The 18,497-nt window shown below is 39.2% G+C and overlaps 4 protein-coding genes across 4 annotated transcripts; all 4 read right to left on the bottom strand.

The window, feature by feature from the left end:
- Positions 1-154: 154 nt before the first annotated feature.
- LOC137939142 (pentatricopeptide repeat-containing protein At4g21705, mitochondrial-like) lies at positions 155-2,686 on the bottom strand. The gene is made up of 2 exons (XM_068784346.1): positions 2,384-2,686; positions 155-1,673 (listed from the first exon to the last, which is right to left on the bottom strand). The coding sequence occupies exons 1-2, from the start codon at positions 2,645-2,647 to the stop codon at positions 441-443; spliced, it is 1,497 nt and encodes a 498-aa protein (XP_068640447.1). The 5' UTR covers positions 2,648-2,686; the 3' UTR covers positions 155-440.
- A 492-nt stretch (positions 2,687-3,178) lies between these two features.
- Positions 3,179-6,684, bottom strand: LOC137939112 (pentatricopeptide repeat-containing protein At4g21705, mitochondrial-like). Its single transcript, XM_068784303.1, has 2 exons — positions 6,392-6,684; positions 3,179-4,528 (listed from the first exon to the last, which is right to left on the bottom strand). Exons 1-2 carry the CDS (start codon positions 6,647-6,649, stop codon positions 3,527-3,529), a joined length of 1,260 nt encoding a protein of 419 aa, XP_068640404.1. The 5' UTR covers positions 6,650-6,684; the 3' UTR covers positions 3,179-3,526.
- Positions 6,685-8,065: 1,381 nt separating this feature from the next.
- Positions 8,066-9,352, bottom strand: LOC137938585 (expansin-A12-like). The gene is made up of 3 exons (XM_068783535.1): positions 9,223-9,352; positions 8,822-9,131; positions 8,066-8,378 (listed from the first exon to the last, which is right to left on the bottom strand). The coding sequence occupies exons 1-3, from the start codon at positions 9,350-9,352 to the stop codon at positions 8,066-8,068; spliced, it is 753 nt and encodes a 250-aa protein (XP_068639636.1).
- A 1,835-nt stretch (positions 9,353-11,187) lies between these two features.
- Positions 11,188-14,697, bottom strand: LOC137939180 (E3 ubiquitin-protein ligase RMA1H1-like). The gene is made up of 2 exons (XM_068784393.1): positions 14,541-14,697; positions 11,188-12,167 (listed from the first exon to the last, which is right to left on the bottom strand). Exon 2 carries the CDS (start codon positions 12,141-12,143, stop codon positions 11,382-11,384), a length of 762 nt encoding a protein of 253 aa, XP_068640494.1. The 5' UTR covers positions 12,144-12,167; positions 14,541-14,697; the 3' UTR covers positions 11,188-11,381.
- Positions 14,698-18,497: the final 3,800 nt, after the last annotated feature.

The following is an 18,497-nucleotide window of genomic DNA, read 5'->3' as shown; positions in this document are numbered from 1 at the left end:
AGGGTAAGAATCAGTTAATTCTGGACTTATTGTCAGGCTTAGTAGCGGCACCAAACAAATAATAAATTAACAGATCATGTTTTGCTCTTATTTTTAAACAGCATCATCAAATGGACCAATTTCCTTAACCTTCAAATCACACAATAGAGAATGATTCACAGCAAAATCAAATTGAATCAGATTGATAATTACCTCCAATCCCACTATTACCAATAAATCATCAACAACTTCCCATTGCCATCAGAATGCAAGCTTTCAACCTGAACAATGAATAGAATCCCCAGTATATTAGTTACAATGACCAAGATCAACTATCGAGATACCCAATATCAAGGCCATAGAGCAAAAACTATCACAGGTCAGTAAGGTTTAGTGAACCAACTATGCTGGGTGTGTACCCACTGCAGAGCTCATCCATATAAATCACAAGCAGTAGGCAATTACTCATGGCTTGATCCAAGTATCTTTATAGTCTCTTCGTCAGGTTTTATATTATCAGCCTCCATGCTCTTCAAAATCTCTTTATAATCTTTCCCCTCTCTAATATTTGCTTTGATCAGGGTATGATACATGTCTCTGTCCATTGGGCTTACAGCAGAAAGCAACGCAACAAAACCCTCCACCTCTTCAACCTTCCCTTCCTCTCCTAGCCATCCCAATATTTTCTTAATCACAGTACGCTTAGGCCTCCAGCCTTCATTTCCTGGGTATGATGATACCGCCTTTTTCATATACTCAAACGCCTTTCCCATGTTACCCTGCTCTTCAAATGCAGTAGCCAAAACCCTGAAACTATTAGGTTTTGGAACTTTTCCTTTCTTCGTGATCTCTTCAAGCATGGCCTCAGCCTTCTCTGGCATGCCCTTTTCACAATACCCAATGAGAAGTACATTGGGCACTCGGAAGTCAAAATTGTGTGCACAAGTCTCCCACTCTTTCAACAAAGATTCTGCTTCTTCAAACCCATTAAGTTTTACCAAAGCACTTAACATTGAAATGTAATCCCTGTTGACCACTCTCTTACATGCTTTTCTACACTTCCATAGCCTGTCCACCTCCGATTTGTTTCCAAGAGAGCCATACAGTGTAATCAAAAAGTTATAACCTTCTGCCTTGGATTCTCCTTCCAGCTTCTCTTCTAATTTCTTCAGGGCTGAAACGGCCTTGTCGGTCACACCAGCTTTTATGTAACCATTTGCCACAGTAGCATAAGTGTTCCAATCCATTATGATGTGTGCTTGACCCTCCATTTCTTCTAAAACTTTCTCCATTCCTTCAAAATCAGATCTTTCACCATAAGAATTAATACAAATTCTGTAGCTGAAATTGTCAGGCACAACCTCGTTTTCCTTCATCTCAGCCAGCAATTCGGGGATCTTCTCATACAGACCTGTATTAGTGTAGAGGCACATGAGGTTATTATAGGGTAAAGCCAATGAGGCAAAGCCCAACTCTTTCATTTTCTGCATATGAGAAATAGATCTTTCGGTTAATTTTTCTCTTACATAACAGTTCAACAAAGCTCCGTAAGTCTTCTCATTTAGGTCATTTTCGTTCAAATTATTGAAGTAGGTTTCCGCAGACTCCAATCCACGGACTCGACCAATCAGATCCAATTGTACAGCAAGATCACTCGATCTTAGACTGCACTTGACACCCATCCACTCAGAGACCTGCGTCCAAAGAGCAAGCCACATTTAACATTACATCTGAAATGTAAAGATCAAATACAAGCACAGAGGTTTTTTTTCCACATAACATACTCTATAGCCAAATTCATTATTAGTTTCACGAAGCCCAATAGACATAAAAGGTTTACAATTTGCACAATAAGAAGGGAATTCAGTATTAGCTTGACTCTCCAAAGGTTGCTTTTAGGTCTCAATTAACTCGGCTACTCTGACACTTTAATCAGCCTGTAACACGAATTACTGTCATTCCCAGTCATTCTCCAAAAGTATCAACCGCACAAAATTTTGAAAAGAAAAAAAGGAGCACCTCGTTCCATTCTGTGACTACCATAAGCCGAGTTAATTTTTCGAGTTATATACCGAATAGCCAGAAAACTGCTCTTCAGGACTTGTGTTCCTGCCACAGTCAAAGCACTTATCAACTAAGATAAGGAGCGGTTGCAGTGCGCAAATTTAAGAAAGATAAGCTGCATTGTCATCATTTCAGTTAATCGTTGAATCCAATACAGAAAAACCAACAAATCTAACAACCTCCCCTCCAAACCAGTGGTTCATTCAACATCACCCACGACCAAGTGGAATAGCCAAACAGAAGCAGATTCGATTATAGTAGAAGCATATCACCAAACATCGCAGAGACTAAAAAGAGAGTGAGAAAAAATTCAACTTCACAATGAAGGAAAAAAATGCACCTCTAACGCCTGCTTATACCGACGGCGCATTCGTAGATCCCGAATGATCCGATTAAGCTCCGCCATGCCAACTTTCTTCCCCTTATCCGCCCATTTATCGAGCTCAGGAACGAGGCTAATGCTCGGATTCCCAAGTGGACTGACTTTGGCGTAGAGAGTGTTCTGACCGCTTCGCTTGGACGCGTAAGATCTGGTGGGAGAGAAACCGCTCCACGGGAGAGTTCTGCGGAGACGATTCATGATCGAGAAGAGATAAGAAGACATCGGCCGTTTCTGGCGATTCTGTAGATGCCTTCGCTCAGTCCAGGCTTCCGGTCCCGTTCGCAGAGGAAGACGAGAGAGTGAGTTTGTGGCTCGTTCGAGTAGGGTTTAAGCATACGTGCCAAAGGTGGGGAGCCTGAGCGCGGATTTGCTGCGATAGTAATTTATTTTATTTCAGGCCTCTATTTCATCGAAATTAGCATTTATTTATTTATTAAAATTTCATTTATTATTAATTATTAATTAATTAGTTTATTTAATTTATTTTAAATAAAATTAACGATAATTCGCACATTCATCTATAAACATATTTCATTAAATATATTATTATTAATTTAATTACAGGGTGTTTTGATCCCTCAATTTTTGCTATATCATTCATATAAATATGAGCTAGCATGGCTAATCCAATTGGTGCAATCTATCAACTATCCGATCCGATCATGATCCGACAACTGATATAGCCATTGATCGGATGACTTAAATAGTCATTGATCGAATAGATAGCCGTTAATCATGATCAGACAGCTGAGATAACGTTTCGAATGTTTTGCACCAAATTGCTTGCTTTAGGTACTACCTATTTAAGCTTTTTGAACATAGAAATTGAAGCTGGTCATTTGGTATTTTCATGAAAAGTACAGGAAGCTACACAGGTAAGCTGCCATATGGTGCATAAAAAATGATACCAACCATATCCTCAAGATCCAGTGATACATTTCCCTTCTGTAGAAAGATCTATTTAGAAAACTCTTTGAGGGCCTCCACTCTCTTCAACATTGTGTTCATACCCCTTTTTTTCTGTAGAATTATATGTTCAGAAAACTCTTGAGAGCTTCAGATCTGCATACATCTTTCAAGCAACCAGGCTCCTTCTAACCCTCAGGCTGAAGCTTCTGCAACTGTCGCATTCGTTTCCTCCGCCTTCTTTCTGTACTCGGACGCTTTCCCTGTCTCACCATTTTTTTCAAAAGCCTCAGCCAAAACTAAATAAGAGTAGGGCTTGGGAACCCTTCCTTTCTTAACATAATCTTCCAGCATGGATTCCGCTTTCTGCAACATACCCTGTTGACAGTATGCACTAAGAAGAATGTTTGGTACTCGGAAATCGAAATCATTCCCACAAGTGTCCCAATCTTTCAACAGAGATTCAGCCTCGTCAAGCTCTTTAAGCTTTACTAATGAGCCAAGCATGGTCATGTATTCCTTGTTAATAATCTTCTTGCAAGAAGACTTGAGGAGCTCCCATATCCTATTCACTGCAGATTTATTCCCAAGAGAACCATAAAGTGAAATCAAACGGTTATAGCCATCTCTTTGTGATTCTTTCTGCAGTACCTTTTCCGTTTGTTCAACGGTTGCAGTAGCCTTATCAGTAAGACCAGCTTTTAGGTATACGTTTGCTACTGCAGCATATGTGTTCCAGTCCATGGTGAAATGTTTCTGAGCTTTCATTTCCTTTAAAACCTTTTCCATCCCTCTGATATCAGATCTTTCACCATAAGAATTTATGCAGATTCTATAGCTGAAATTGCAAGGCACAACGCGGTAGTTCTTCATCTGAGTAAACACTTCGGGTACCTTTTCGTGCTGCCCTGTATTACTGTAAAGGCACATAATGTTATCATATGGTACAGACGTTGAAGCAAAGCCCAACTGTTTCATCTTCTGCATATGAGAGAGGGCTTTGTCAGTTAATTTTTCTCGGGCATAACTGTTCAACAGAGCACCATAAGTCTTTTCATTTTGGTTCTTTTCCTCCAGACTATTGAAGTAGGTTTCTGCAGACTCCGACCCATGGACCTTACCAATCAGATCCAATCTCAAGGCATGTTCACTTGGAGTTATTTTATATACGTCTTTGGAGAACATCCACTCAGTTGCCTGCATTGAAAAGCCATTCATATTTCACATAATCCATGAAATCTAAAAAAAAATGCTAGCTTGAAATGTGTAATAGTGTTCAGGTGTAATTACTGCAACAACTTACAAGCCTCATACTGGTCGATTAACACAAGCAAATAAAAGCTCGAAGATAAAGACACAATGCAGCAATAACAGCCCTTCATGCTCTTCCATACACGTGGAACAATTGGAATAAAATGTTATGGAATTATACTTGTAACTACTGCAACTACTTACAACATCATACTGGTCGATTAACACAAGCCAATAAAAGCTTGAAGATATAGACAGAATGCAGTAATAACCTCCCTTCATACTCTTAACATACAGACAGAACAATTGGAATAAAATGTTATGGGATTATACTAAACCAAACTGCAAAATTCCTAGTACTAATAAATTTACCCAAAATGTCAGCAAACTTATGAAGAAATAAAAAATATATATAATAATAGTGATCAGAGATATCAATTAAGTGTCAAAAACAAAAGATAACGGTAAGCATTTCACCAAAAAAAAAAAAAAAACACAGAGAGAGAGACAGCAGCTTGTTCCTTCCTATTCCTTCTAGATTCCACATAAATTCCCATGTAATTCCTCAATCATGGAACAAAATTAGAACCTTATATCATGGTTTGCCCCATCCTAAGACATACTCTAATTTCAGAGCCTCAAACAGGTGTACTGGCCAAAAGGACCTCATGTTGGCCATATCAGGTTTTTGGGTACCTGATATGAACCGGATACCGACATGGCAAACCATGTTTTACATTCCTGCTGCATTTATTAAAAGTTTAGTAGTGTTTCTGCTGCTGCTACTCTGTGTAGTTTAGGTGAATCTACAAATAAAGACACTTTTAGCCATGGTATTTTAGGTGACTCTTTATCATAAAAATATTTTCACAATTCCAACTCTTTGTCTCCCTCATTTCTTTCAAGGGTAGAGTTCTCGGTGCAACAAAGGCCACTCTCCTAGAAAATAGTAACAATCATTCCACATTGGAGTAGTATCATCCAAATATTTAAAGTTTTATACAGGAAAAAGCAGAATATCTGCAGGATGGATGATTTCCTCCCTTTTCTTAGTAAGGATAGCACCCGGGAAAAGTTGCGTGTGCTGCAAAAAGGCTAGTTCAGGCTTCAATTTCAAAAAGTTTTCCCATAATAGTTGGTAAACCGACCTGCACCCGCTACCTAAATCTTACGTCCCAAATGAATCTGTCTAACTAAAGAACAACAAGGAGCCATAAAGGAAAGGATGATACATCTGGTATCATCAAAATCAAAGTCCTCCGTGTTCTACACCTAGCAATACCTGTTATAGCAAGTCCGTAACACAATATATGAAATCTGAAAAAAAAGTCCTCCGAATGCCAGACAAACCTGAACCCCGATTATTGTCAAATTTCGAACAGCCACTACTAAGCTAGCTTCTTTTCGACAAATCTCTAGATGCTTTCTCTAATCGTCAAGGTTCACCTAAAAAAACATAAAACAATATAGCATGGTTTCTCTGTCGGATTCATCTTAAATGGACATACCAAGTTTTGGCCACATGAATCAACACACAGACAAGTCGAAACAGAAAGCCTAAAAAACCTAAGAAATGAAAACACAGTGGTAGTACGAGCAAAATGAAGCACAGAAAACAAAAACAGACGATTGAAGAAGCAAAAAAAAGCCTCCTTCCCATCAGCAAATTTTCGAGTAATCACAAATCCACCAACAAGCGAACACCAAACTAACCACCAAAAATCATTAGCTCCCTGACTCACTCAATCGCCACACTACATGTGCATTCCAAAATACACAGAAGAGAAAGTTCAGGGAGAGCCCAATCACCTCCAATGCATGTCTATAGCGGTGGCGTTTCCTCAGATCACGAATGATATAACAGAGATCTCCTGCACAAACCTTCTTCCCAGAATCCACCCATTGATCAAGCTCAGGCATGATTGTCTTAAGCGCTCCCAGAGGACTGAGCCTCGCATGCAGCCTATCCTGCTTTCGCTCAGCCCAGTAACATCTGATAGCATAAACGCAGTTCGATCCGAGAGATTTACGAAGACGATTAGTGATCGAGAAGAGAGAAGTGCCCATGGCGGATTTCGCGCTTCTGAGAATTACAACAGGAACTGCAGCAGATTTCAAGGCTGGGCGTTTCGGACGGGGTTTAGGGTTTTTAGAAAATTAACGGAAAATTAGAAACACTTTTCCGGTTCGGGTTGGGCAGCTGAGAGGCCTGTGGGCTGTGGGCTACGGCCCGATGAATGGGAATCGGGCTAAAATGAAATCTTTGGCCCAACGTGAAATTACTTTAGGTCCATTTGTTCAGCCATAGAAAAATAAAATAATCATAATTTTATTATTATTTTAAAATAATTCAACTCTCACAAACAAAAAAACCAGTCCTGGCCGGCTTCTTCTTCAAAGTCTTCTCTTAGCTTTCACAGCCTGCCGGCAGTTCACAGAACCCCCCAACACCTCAAATAAAGATTCAATGAAAGCTCTCTTCTGTGCAAAGATGGCGTCACAGGCCAGCAAATTTCTGATTGTCAAAACACCCATTCTTCCCTTCCACACCCTCTATATAATCTTCATTTTTGCACCACCCTTCTCATTACAAGAGCTTCACAAGGTTGAAGAACATGGCATTGTTTCATCCTAGCAAGAGCTTCTTCATGCTTCTCTTCATTGTCTTCTTCTTTGCCGTTCAAGCTCGGTTATTGCCTCCAGCCTTGGTCAGAGAAGCTACCCCCCTGCAGCTTCAAAGTTTACCAGATGTAGATTTTCTATCATTCGGAGCAATACTCCCGAAGGGAGTACCAATTCCACCGTCAGGGCCGAGTCCGGGGGTTAACTAGGGGAAACTTAGGTTGCATGGTTTTGAGTAATCCTTTTTTGAATTTTTTTCATTTGTTTGTCTTTTTAAAATAAGTCGATGTTTACATGTAGGGTTATGAACCTAGGACGTGTGGTCTAATAAGTTGTTGTTACTCTACTGGTAAATGTGATTCAATGTTGTGATGTGCATGTAAATGGATTATGAAATTGGTTTAGATTTTTTGAAGAATTTCAAGAGAGTTGATTAAATTGCAGGAATTTGAATTCTAAACTCGGAGACTCGGCCAAACTCAGATAAACTTTATATGGGTTTTGTATCCGAGTCCAGAGTTTGATTCCAGAGATAAACAATATAGACTTCTTCTATTTCTTATCAGTTGACATAACCAAATACATTATGAAATACCAGAGCATTTCAAATAATGATTAAACAATAACAAGGCAATATATCGATTGAATGCAGTTAAGAAGATGAATCACCAGAGCTTAAATTCCTTTCTGGGTCTTCTCTGCAACAAACCAATCGTCATCAATCAAAAAAAAAATCTGAAAATCAAATAGTTAATCAAGCTCTTCTTCTGGGTTTTCTCCTTCTTCTACTTATACTGTTAATAAACAAGAAGAATCCCCAGAGCTTCCTTCCGGGTCTTCTCCTTCTTCTTCTTTCTTCTGCTAGTGGAACTGTAGCCGCGAAGCAAAAGTCTGCCCGAAGCTCCATCTGGGAGGAGCTACGTTGGAGAACTCTAGGGTTTTGCCGTCAATCAAGATGACTCTGAAGGACAAACCCTGGTTGCGGAAATCAATGGTGCTCTGCCAGTTGGCGCCCCAGTTCCTATGCATAGGTTCCCAGGTTCTCGTCCTTGAGCCCCTGATCCATGCAGCCTTCACGTCGCCACTTCCCCCTACGTTGGAGATCATCACCAGGTTGAAGTTCTGCTGGCCTTTCATGGTGAATCTCACTCCACCTCTCCTTGTGCATGAAACCCTGCATCGATTCCTCCCACAAATAAATACAACATGATCAAATGAAAATCTCCATTGCTCTTGGTCTACTCAATCCTTGACTGGAACGTGAATGGTCTCATAAATACCCAGTGGAGCCTGGTTTGATTCACATCCCATAATGATTAGCCAAAATCAAGAGATTTTTGGTCGTAAAGATGGTTCCTATAAGACTTAATCATGTTTCTAATCATCTATTTTTTGTACAGAATAAATAAATAAATAAATAATTTAAATTCATAATTTAAAAAATACAAAAACCATTATTAAATTATAGTAAGTATAATTTACCCACTAATGAATTACATGATAATGGGATTAAATTCACTAGAAAGGAAACTCTAAGCAGAGCTTGAGAGCCTTCTGCAGAGCGCAGGGATGAAGAAGAAAAGCCAGCGGGGAAGGTGTAGATCATGATCAGTATACCTTCTATAGAGCAGAGGGATGATCCCCTCGCTGCCAACTCTAGCAATACGAGAGAAAGCTGGCAAAGACATATCGAAATGCCGGCGAGGGGGATCGCACCATCCGCCGTGGTTGTTTGACGGGCAGAAGTTGGTGGCCGTGACGACCACCGACGTTCGTCGGAGACACCATTTAGGGTCCACCTTGGCGTCGCAAGTGAGGAGAAAGCAGGCTCCACAGGCTTCGCCTCCCCTGAACAGAGCTCCACTCAACGCTGCCGTGTTCACCCCGAACCCCGCATGCACCGTGTTGTCGTATCCACACGCACCTCCTGCAAATGACATCGAATAAAATCACACAGTTGAGCTGCAGTCCGCCCCGTTCGATTTCTACAAGGAGTTTCTACACAATCTGAAGCTTACCCAGTGTGGAGGGGTTCTGGTTCGCGCCGTAGAAGGTGGCATGGGCTGAAAGCCAGCCGCTGCTAGCGGATGGTGTGGCTGCTTCAAGAATGAAGCACAGACAGAAGAGAAGATTGACTACTGCCGCCATTTTCGAACTCGGAAACTGAGAAGGAGATCACTGAATTAAGCGAAGCTCACTTGGAATCGGATTCGGGATATGTCACATTAAACTGATCATTTCCATTTATAGAACGATTGTACGCGGTTGTCGGTGGACGGTTGAATTTAAACAAAAGGAGAACTCTCATCCTCTGCGTCAGTTCTCTGCAAATCGACGCGGTTTGATCGAAGTGATACAGAAGATGGGTTGGCGGTTTGCAGGGTCGTTGGAGAGAGAGAGAGAGAGAGAAAGATTGAGATGGGCCCACCAAGCCATGCGACCCCACCAAATATACGGTAAAGGATTACTACTCGCAAAGCCCTTCATTTATTGAGCCGATCAACATGAGAGGCTGGTGAATCACTGTCGGTCCCACAAGTTTCATGGGATCCATTTAAGATCTTTTATATCAAGATGACCCCACCAGACGAAAGGCCCAGCAATGCCACCTGTAGAGATGATCCGCATAAGATATCGGGCCTACCGAAGCTAGTTGACCCCATTACGGCCAAGGTTTGGAACTCGGTGCTCGCAAAGGCCCTTGGATAGGGCATGGGTCCGGAAGTTGAAGGAGTGGGTCCACTAGGTGGGGCCGGTTTGGGACTTTTCCAGCGGGTGGAGGTGGCACCGTCCTAAGGTGTGGGACCAGGGAGGGACGCCGAACATTCCAATGAGAACGGGAGAAAGGGAAGCATCCATGCACGTGGAGGTTAATTCCAGGGTTCCCCGGTGAGGAGGCTAGAATTTGCATGGACTTTACAGCATGTTTTGGTATCTTTGGCAACGTGGGGAGCCCCCGAAGGTGGCGAGAAGCTTCAAACTCACATAGGTAAAGAGTTTTATCTTATTTTCCCTTGGGTTTAGGATATAAAGATTTATCTTAATTTTAAAATATATTTATCCCAATGGATTAAGAGATCTTGATTATATTTACCCTTTCAGAGTTCTGTCGTAAATTATGTATAAATACCACTCTTAAATCAATATAAAGGTGTACTTAAGTTCAACATCTCATAATAGGCAAGATATGCAAAAGCTCAGTCCCACTTCTAATGTCTGACACACAATCAGGTTCGGTTCTATCGACACAAAGTTATATGTATTGGTTGGTAGGCAACCTTTGTGTAACGACATAGCACTCTATTGTGACACATACATGTAACATACCGAGATATATATACATATTAGTTTTGTCTTATTCAAAGGCTAGACATATGAGACATTATATGAAACATAAAACTATGCACCCACCATTGAGGTGGTTTAAAACAGAAATCTAAGTAGTTTTCCCAAGGTAAGAGTAATTAATCAAAAACAAGATAATTAAAATATATCGAAATTTTTATTTAATTCTTGTGACCCATCACGAGATAGGGCAGATGTCAGATTCTGAAGCCCGAAATAGGTTTCAAGTCATCCCTTGCCCACCCGTAAACTAGCCCAACAAGAAATTCGAGTTCAATTAATGGGTTTTCAGGTCTTGAATCTGATTTTGGGGGCGTTAAGAGGCGTTATATGAACGCACTATCGTTAGTGTTAATTGAACTAAGGCTTTTAAGATTCGTTAGGCCCAGCCTATTGCCTTGAGAATTAGAATAATGTGATTCGTTACACCCTGCTTACAACCTACCCATTAAGTGACATTGAGAATATCTCCCAAGAATAAGGTAGATGACGCCCGTAATGCTCTTGGGATTCGTTACACCCCATGATCTAACATTAAGAATATGTCCACAATATTCGAGACGTATGGAACGATATTGGGCAATTTGATGTTTACTTTAGGGGCAAGTAGAAAAGCTAATTCAGCATCGGATCTTGGAAATTCCACTAAAGATTTATTATCTTATTTGGAAGACATTATCAGATTGACAAGACTTTGTTATATCTATGGCCATGTTTTGTATCTCATTCTTCTCTATCAGTTTTACAAGTCTCGGGAAGTGTCTGTCCCCTTCGTTGCCTTACAATCTCTATATACAAGCAGAGGAAGGGGGGAGCCAGCAGCCTTTTATCTTCAGAAGAGGAAGAGGCACAAGACAAGACAACAGAGCAGAAAGACAGAGATTCTGTTGAGTGATCTACCTGCCTGTAGCTCTCGCCGGCGAGTCCTCGAGCTCTCCTCGTTCCTCATCAGATAGTAAGAGGAATCCGAGTAGTGGAGCTCTGATTCCGGGCAGCCGGAGAACAAGCCCAGCACCCAGGGTAGCAATGCGTAGGCCATCCCCCCGTTCGTGGGGTGGAGGACCCGTGAGGTGCCTCTGAAGTGCAGAGGGGAGGGGGTGGATAAGTAGTGGGAATGAGGGTGGTAGTGTTGGTACTGGTAGAATTGCTGCTGCGGCGAGTGGTGGTGTTGGGAGCTTCTGGTGGGGCTGGCGGGTTGGGAGGTCTGGCCGTTGGAGCGGAAGGCCGGGGGGCGATGTGGGATGCCGAGGCCTGTTGTTTTGGATGCTTTGGATTTGCCGGCGGGGTCACTGCCCCGGCCATAGAGGGGGATGAGGGCCGTTTGGGAGAGGGGGCCCTTGCAAACAGGGCACTGTTGTGTGGCGGAGGGGTCGTGGGTGAGCCATTTGTAGATGCATGGCCAGCAGTAGAGGTGACCGCAGAGGGTGACCACTGGGTCGTTTGCGAAGTCCAGGCAGATGTTGCAGTCGAAAGAGCCGGTCACCGTTTCGGAGGACGTCACCGGTCCCACGTCGGAGTCCCATTTCTTGGACAGCTGCTCCTGACTGGGCTGAGGTTGTGAACCGTCGAACATTTCTCGCAGGTATTGATCCATGAAAGGAAATGAGACCTGGAAGTCCTGTAGAAGAGAACGGGAATTAGAGACAAAAGTATGGATAAGAGGCTGTGAGGCAAAGGGAGAAGATGCCGATAAGATCGTAAATAGAATCACAGAGGCAAAGATAAAGAGAATAATGTAATCAACCTCATCTCATCAAGAGGCAGAGAATATAAACAACCTTCAAAACAAGTCGTGTCATACTTAATTTGAAAAAAAAAAAAAACATTGAAAAACCAAAAGTCGTGCTGCATTAAATTGCTTAGAAAACACAAGGAATCTAAAAAGTAAACAATTCAACCTAAGAGGAATAAAACAAGCAGCTGACAGAAAATCTCTGCTAAATTGGGCGGTGGGGATGACGTTGTATTTGATTTTTATGTTCCTGTTGAAAAGTTTATAAATGAAATTGTAATCTGTAAGTTTTGAGATAAACACAGCAGCCCCATGATTCCTTTCAAACAAAAAGTGAAGTGGGATAAAGACAGGACTGAGCATCATCAGAAACCAACAATTGTCGCTGGGGAAACCGGACAAAGCAATCGAACCTGTAGCTCTCCCATTATGGGAATCCACCGAAAGCTTGAAACGCAGGAAGCATGTCTCTTCTGATTGTATCCTCAAGAGGTAACCTTATCAAGACCTCATGAGAGCCAGAGCCACCCACGATTTTCGTTTCGTAAAGGTCGTAAGTAGTAAAGAGGACTTTGGACCGAAAAAAAAAGAGAATTTTCAGATAAAAACGGTAACAAAAAACAGCTAAGTCCCCACTGGACGGCTCTTCTGTTCAGCAAACACAAAAGAAAAGAAAGAAAAGTCCTCGTTTTAAAAGCTGAAACTAGATCGAATGAAAAAAACCTCACGCGCCGTCCGAGCCGAAGCAGCCCGATACAGTCGCGTGTTTGTCCTCAATAAAGCCAGGATATCCGATACGGCAAACTCTACCTAGTTCGTAGGACGGATCGACAAACTTCCCTAGTGGGGAACATGCTGGATCTTCGTCAGCTACCGTACATTGTTAAAGTAGCTTGATTATTCCGATGATCGGTAGCAGGGGCTACAATGAATCACAAAAGCAGGACATCCAATGCTTCCGGCCATTAAATTAGCAGGCAAAGTGTAATCTTTGCGAAACTAACACGATTATTTCCAGTCAACGGTAGCCCACAAGAAGCTCATAAAAGAAAATTATATTATATAATAAATTTTGAAGACAGGAACAGTAACTAACTACAGAATTTTAATGAAAAAACAACTGTTAGTTTCATCCCTTCTTATCATTTATCTCGTCACTCCTGCACTTTTACAGCTTTTCAGAACAGTTTTCTATTGTTAGGCAATCAGTCCGAAATCGCGAGTTGAAGTACTTCAGGCTCTGTTTCGATGTGCGTGAGCTCTCCTTAAAAAACGGAAAGAAGAACAGCCAGAAGAAAAGAAAAAGTCGCGGAAACCTCTATGGCTCAGATCGAAATCATCCGATTAAATATTAATATTTTATTTTGTCTTTTCCCGGTAGAAATAACTATGTAACCATCTTTCCTCAGCTTCCACGCCAAGAATATTTAAAAAAAAAAAACACCCCACAATCTAATCTTTAGCTATTGTGAAGAAGCATAATATCTGGAAATCAAGAAGAGAAAATTCGTTAATCTTAGTTTATTTGTATATCTATTTCCTGTCGATCCAATGATTGAGGTAAAACAAGTCATATATTTCCTCCGACCGGTGACCCAGCAAGAAAGAAGGAAAAGACGTAGATTCGCTAAGAACAATTTCAGGTCGATATAGATATGTAGAGAACTCCATCGTCACAAAGAAAGATGCATACGAAACAGAGTTAAGTTACACATCACGAAAGAGAAATAATGTAAGGAGAAATGAACGATTTATCAAGGCAAAGCAAATTTCTGTTAAAAAATTATTTCAAACCGAAAATTTCATATGCTATTAAAAAAAAGCGAAGGTCTCAGACGAATAAACAACAAATATCCGGACATTTCAAGATCATATAAAACTCTCAGCTCCAAAATCATCTCAAAATAGGAAATTCCGGAAAAACGCGCAAACTTCACCGACGAAAAAAAACGCGCAAAAACTCACAAACGAATCTCAACAAACAAGACCTCGCTTCCAAACCTCTCCAAAACCTGCATCGACTAATCCGATCCTTCACAAACCGAACCACCAAACTCCTCGCAAACAATCTTTCCACCACGACCAATCGGTAAGAAGAACAAAACAGAAAAACCACGCCGGATCCATCCGTCTCCCACTCTCAAAAAAAAAAAACACAATTCACAGCAGAAACAAACCAAACCAATCAAATCAAATAAAAAAACAAAAACAAGAGGGCGACAAAAACGCATCGAAGATTCAAAATGTTAAAAGACTCACCGATGACAGAAGCGGAAAACAATCGGGATAATCCACACAGCACTGTCTGGAACCGCCTCCCGGACTCCAATCCGAAGCTCGAACAATGGCGAATCCAATCGCTTCGCTTTCCGAGACTGTAAAAAGAGGCGATAGAGGGAAGAAAGCCGAAGACGAGAGAAGCGAAGAAAGGCTGTTGCGAGGCGAGCGACGTTCCCGTGGTGTCGATTTATAGAAGGGTAGCAGACACGGATGTAGAAACCCCTCCTCCCACAACCCAAAGCAGCGCTGACGTGGCGGGCGTACATGTTCGTTTCGCACGTGCAAAACGCCATTGTCGCGATTCTAGCTTACTCACCCACGCTCGAGTGTCCAATTCCGCCCAGTTGGCGAAACGAGATCACGACCGTGCGTTGGGTGCACAGAGCTTTGATCGGGCCCACGGAGCGACCGACGGCGGATTCTTCCAGATTTTACCGAGGTTCGTAGTCGACGGAAAGTTGCCTGGACTTTGCGTGATGCTATCATGCGCTGATTGTTACGTAGCAGGGAAATAATGCTCAATATTAGTTGAAGTAAAAAAGAAAAGAAAATAAATAAATAAATAATAATAATTATTATTATTATTATAAAATATAAAATTATGGAGTATTAAAAATAAATAAATAAATTTAAATATTTTAAATTTAAAAATAAAAGTATACAGTAAAAATTAATTAATCTACCACTGATATCTAATTTTTAATAAATGTAAAAAAAATTAAAATCTAATATTGTATGTCGGTTATATTTATCAATATATTCTCTTATATATCGGCCAATATTTAATCCATGTTTACAATGGGGTGAACCTTGATTTAGGTGGACTAATTTTTAATTAGTAAAATTAAATGTATTATATTATTTATTTTAATTACTTAAAATTTATTATATTAACTAATAATTATGGAAAAATAGAAAATTCATCAAGGGATGATATTTTTTTAATAAATTGATGTCAAATTGAGTAATTATCAATTTTTATGAATAAATTGCCAAATTTATTGAATATAATAAAAAATAAAATATTTATTAAATATTTGACTATGTTTAGATGAATACAAAGATAGTTAGGTAGACATTTTTGTCATGTGGCAGGAGAGGCAACAACCTCTTAGTGGAAAGATGTGGTGGAGACACTGACCTGAGGCTAAGCCTTTATCTGCAACTAATGGTTACAAAGAGTCTTCTTGGTCAATTTTGTCCACTAAAGAATTATGTTTTTTCATCCCTCTCATCAATCTTCCTTAAAATAATTATCATTATTTTATAATAATTATTTATAATAAAATAATAGTTCGAATAAATTTAAAATTAATTTAAAATAAAAGTTAAAAACAAAGGACAAATCTTGGTTTGAACTCTTAATGAGACTTAATGCTTGATCCTATAAAACCTCTTACGAAAACTTACGTATCTAGTTTGTACTCAAACTCTGTAATGAAATCTACGTAAAGAAAGCCAGAGAAGTTGCATGACATTTCTTTTCGACCTTGAATTCGGGCAATGCAATGCAAGAGAAGGCAATGGTAAAGTACCACCGGGTCATAAGCGAAAACCCTACACCCTAAACCCTAAACCCTTAATAGTTTAAAATTGACTCTACAGTTTTATAAAATAACATAAAAGAAAAAAAATCCTATAAATAGGGTGAATTTGTTTTTTTTTTTTAAAGAGTTCAATTATTGGTTGTTGTCTCTCATGAGTTAGCTTTCATTGTCATGGATATACCAACTAAAAAACAACTGGTGCTTTTATACATGACCACCTAATGTTTACCAAATGCAACCATCACCATAATTATGTGAAAAATGGATCTCATATTGCATACCACCTACCATATGTACAAATGTACCTCATTAATCAATGAGTGCATGATGAAAAGAAATTCTATAAGAGATATTTCAAAGAGAAATATTTTGTGCTTTTCTTCAATTGATTAACAATGAATCGGAAATAGATTTGGTTTAGGGGATCTAAATTGGTCGGAACTTGTTTTGTTCAAGATTTTGTTCAATTCAGGTGATTAATATTACTTAAGCAATTCGGGTTTGACCTAGTTCTTGAACCCTACCTTGTGTGAGTGAAACTTTTTTTAATTGGGTATATCGACTATAATGTGACTCAGGTCTACCACAAATGATTTGAGTAACACCGACCTCATCTCATTAGGGTTGTAAATAGGTAAAATTAAAGGTTATTTGTTACTCATTTTGCTTCTTTGAACCCTAATCCATCACTTACGAGTTACGAGAACATGTAAAGACCATTCAGAGTTTAGGGTTTAGAGTCGGGTAATGAATATTCCACTACTTGTTTACTTGTGGTGTTTACTTTAAGATGAAAAATGATTTAATAGCTAAAAATTAAATAAAATATTTAAACTATAATACTTAAGATTGACAAAATATTATAACAAACTATAAAAAAATAATTATAATATATTAACATATATAAAGTCAGAAGCTTTCCTCGAGGCCTTCTTAGAAAAGTTGCTTTGAAACCCATGGCTCTTGACTCTAACCTAGAACAAATCCACGGGGTCTAATGAGTCCACAAAAGTGGCTTTTTATGAGTGAATGGCTACAAAAGGGGTCTGTTAGGTGCATTTTAGTTTTGACATTTTTTGTGGTTCACAACAAAAAAGCTGGCAAGAAGGTAAGGAAAAATTTTCAGGCTCTAGAGAGAGGATAGAAAACTTTGGTTTGGCCATGTCTTCCATTGGTTCAAGTTTCATTACCTTCTAGAAGTCTTACTTATAACCTTGGAAGCTTTGAAGAAACTTTAGGGCAATTATCCAATACCCTCCAAATACCACATAAAATATTTTTAGGTTTTACGATAACGGCTATGGACCCATGTAGTATCATCAAAATTACCTAAATACCCTAATTTATCTGTATCTGACATATATCTTATAAAAACATACCTGTTTGTTTGTTTACGGGGTTTCACATACCCTGTGTGATCTACATGAATAATTCGTATACACATATAAAAAGATAATTTTATTTGTTCGAGGGTAATTTTAATTTTTTTTATAAATCAAAGTTAGAGTTAATTAATCGTATTTAATTACAAAGGTGTATAAACAATTTTGATGATATTACAAGGGTAAATATTATGGTCTCTTCACAATTAAAGTTTATTTATGTAACTAAAAAACTATGGAAAAATAAAAATAGAATAAAATATTTATCAAGTGCATATTTAATATTGTGTTATTATCCATCAGTCATTGTAATTGCAATCAAACCTTCTTAAAAGTCCAAAACTCTATCATGGGTAATATTTTATAATTTAAACCTTTAAAGTTGTCTCCTCCCTAACATGGTGAGGTACCCTTTTTTGTCTTGTTGGGTCCCAATTTTTGGTGGCTATCATATAAACTATGTTACCTCCTTGTAGCTGGTAAAAGCCACTAAATTAGACTTTATAGGTTATATAAGACAAAAAAATTAATATTTCATTTATCTATTTATTTATTATTTTATTTATAAACTCTTTTCCTTTTTCTCTTTAACACATGAAAGGGTTAAAAACCCATTTTGTTTATTTTCTTGCACTTTTTCATGGAACCTTAGTCTTATATAATATGAAAGAGAAGGATAATTAAATAAGTAAAATTTTATGTTATGACTTGTGAATTGTGATAGAGTTTAAAAATAAAGTAAAAGTGAGAAAAAGGTAAGCTATATACATGAATTTAGACTCACTAGTGATATCTAAAGTACACTAGGGTAGGTCAAGCATCATTTAGTGTCTAGTTAATATACGTATGTGCATTTTGTAGTCACTTTGAGGAGACCCATGATTTTTGTGACAGTCACCTATTTTGATTCCATTTTTGAGGAGGCATCTCTTCTCTAAGTTAGGACCCTCATTTATTGAGTTCCTAAAAGATTGTTGTCATGTGCCCTAGCTATTCTCTATTTAACC

This window comes from Aristolochia californica, unplaced genomic scaffold (genome assembly GCF_029961685.1).
Source record: "Aristolochia californica isolate CCGP_79_NKW_82.1479 unplaced genomic scaffold, dmAriCali1.0.hap1 SCAF_8, whole genome shotgun sequence".
NCBI classification, from domain to species: domain Eukaryota; kingdom Viridiplantae; phylum Streptophyta; class Magnoliopsida; order Piperales; family Aristolochiaceae; genus Aristolochia; species Aristolochia californica.
This window is presented reverse-complemented; position numbering and strand designations above follow the sequence as displayed.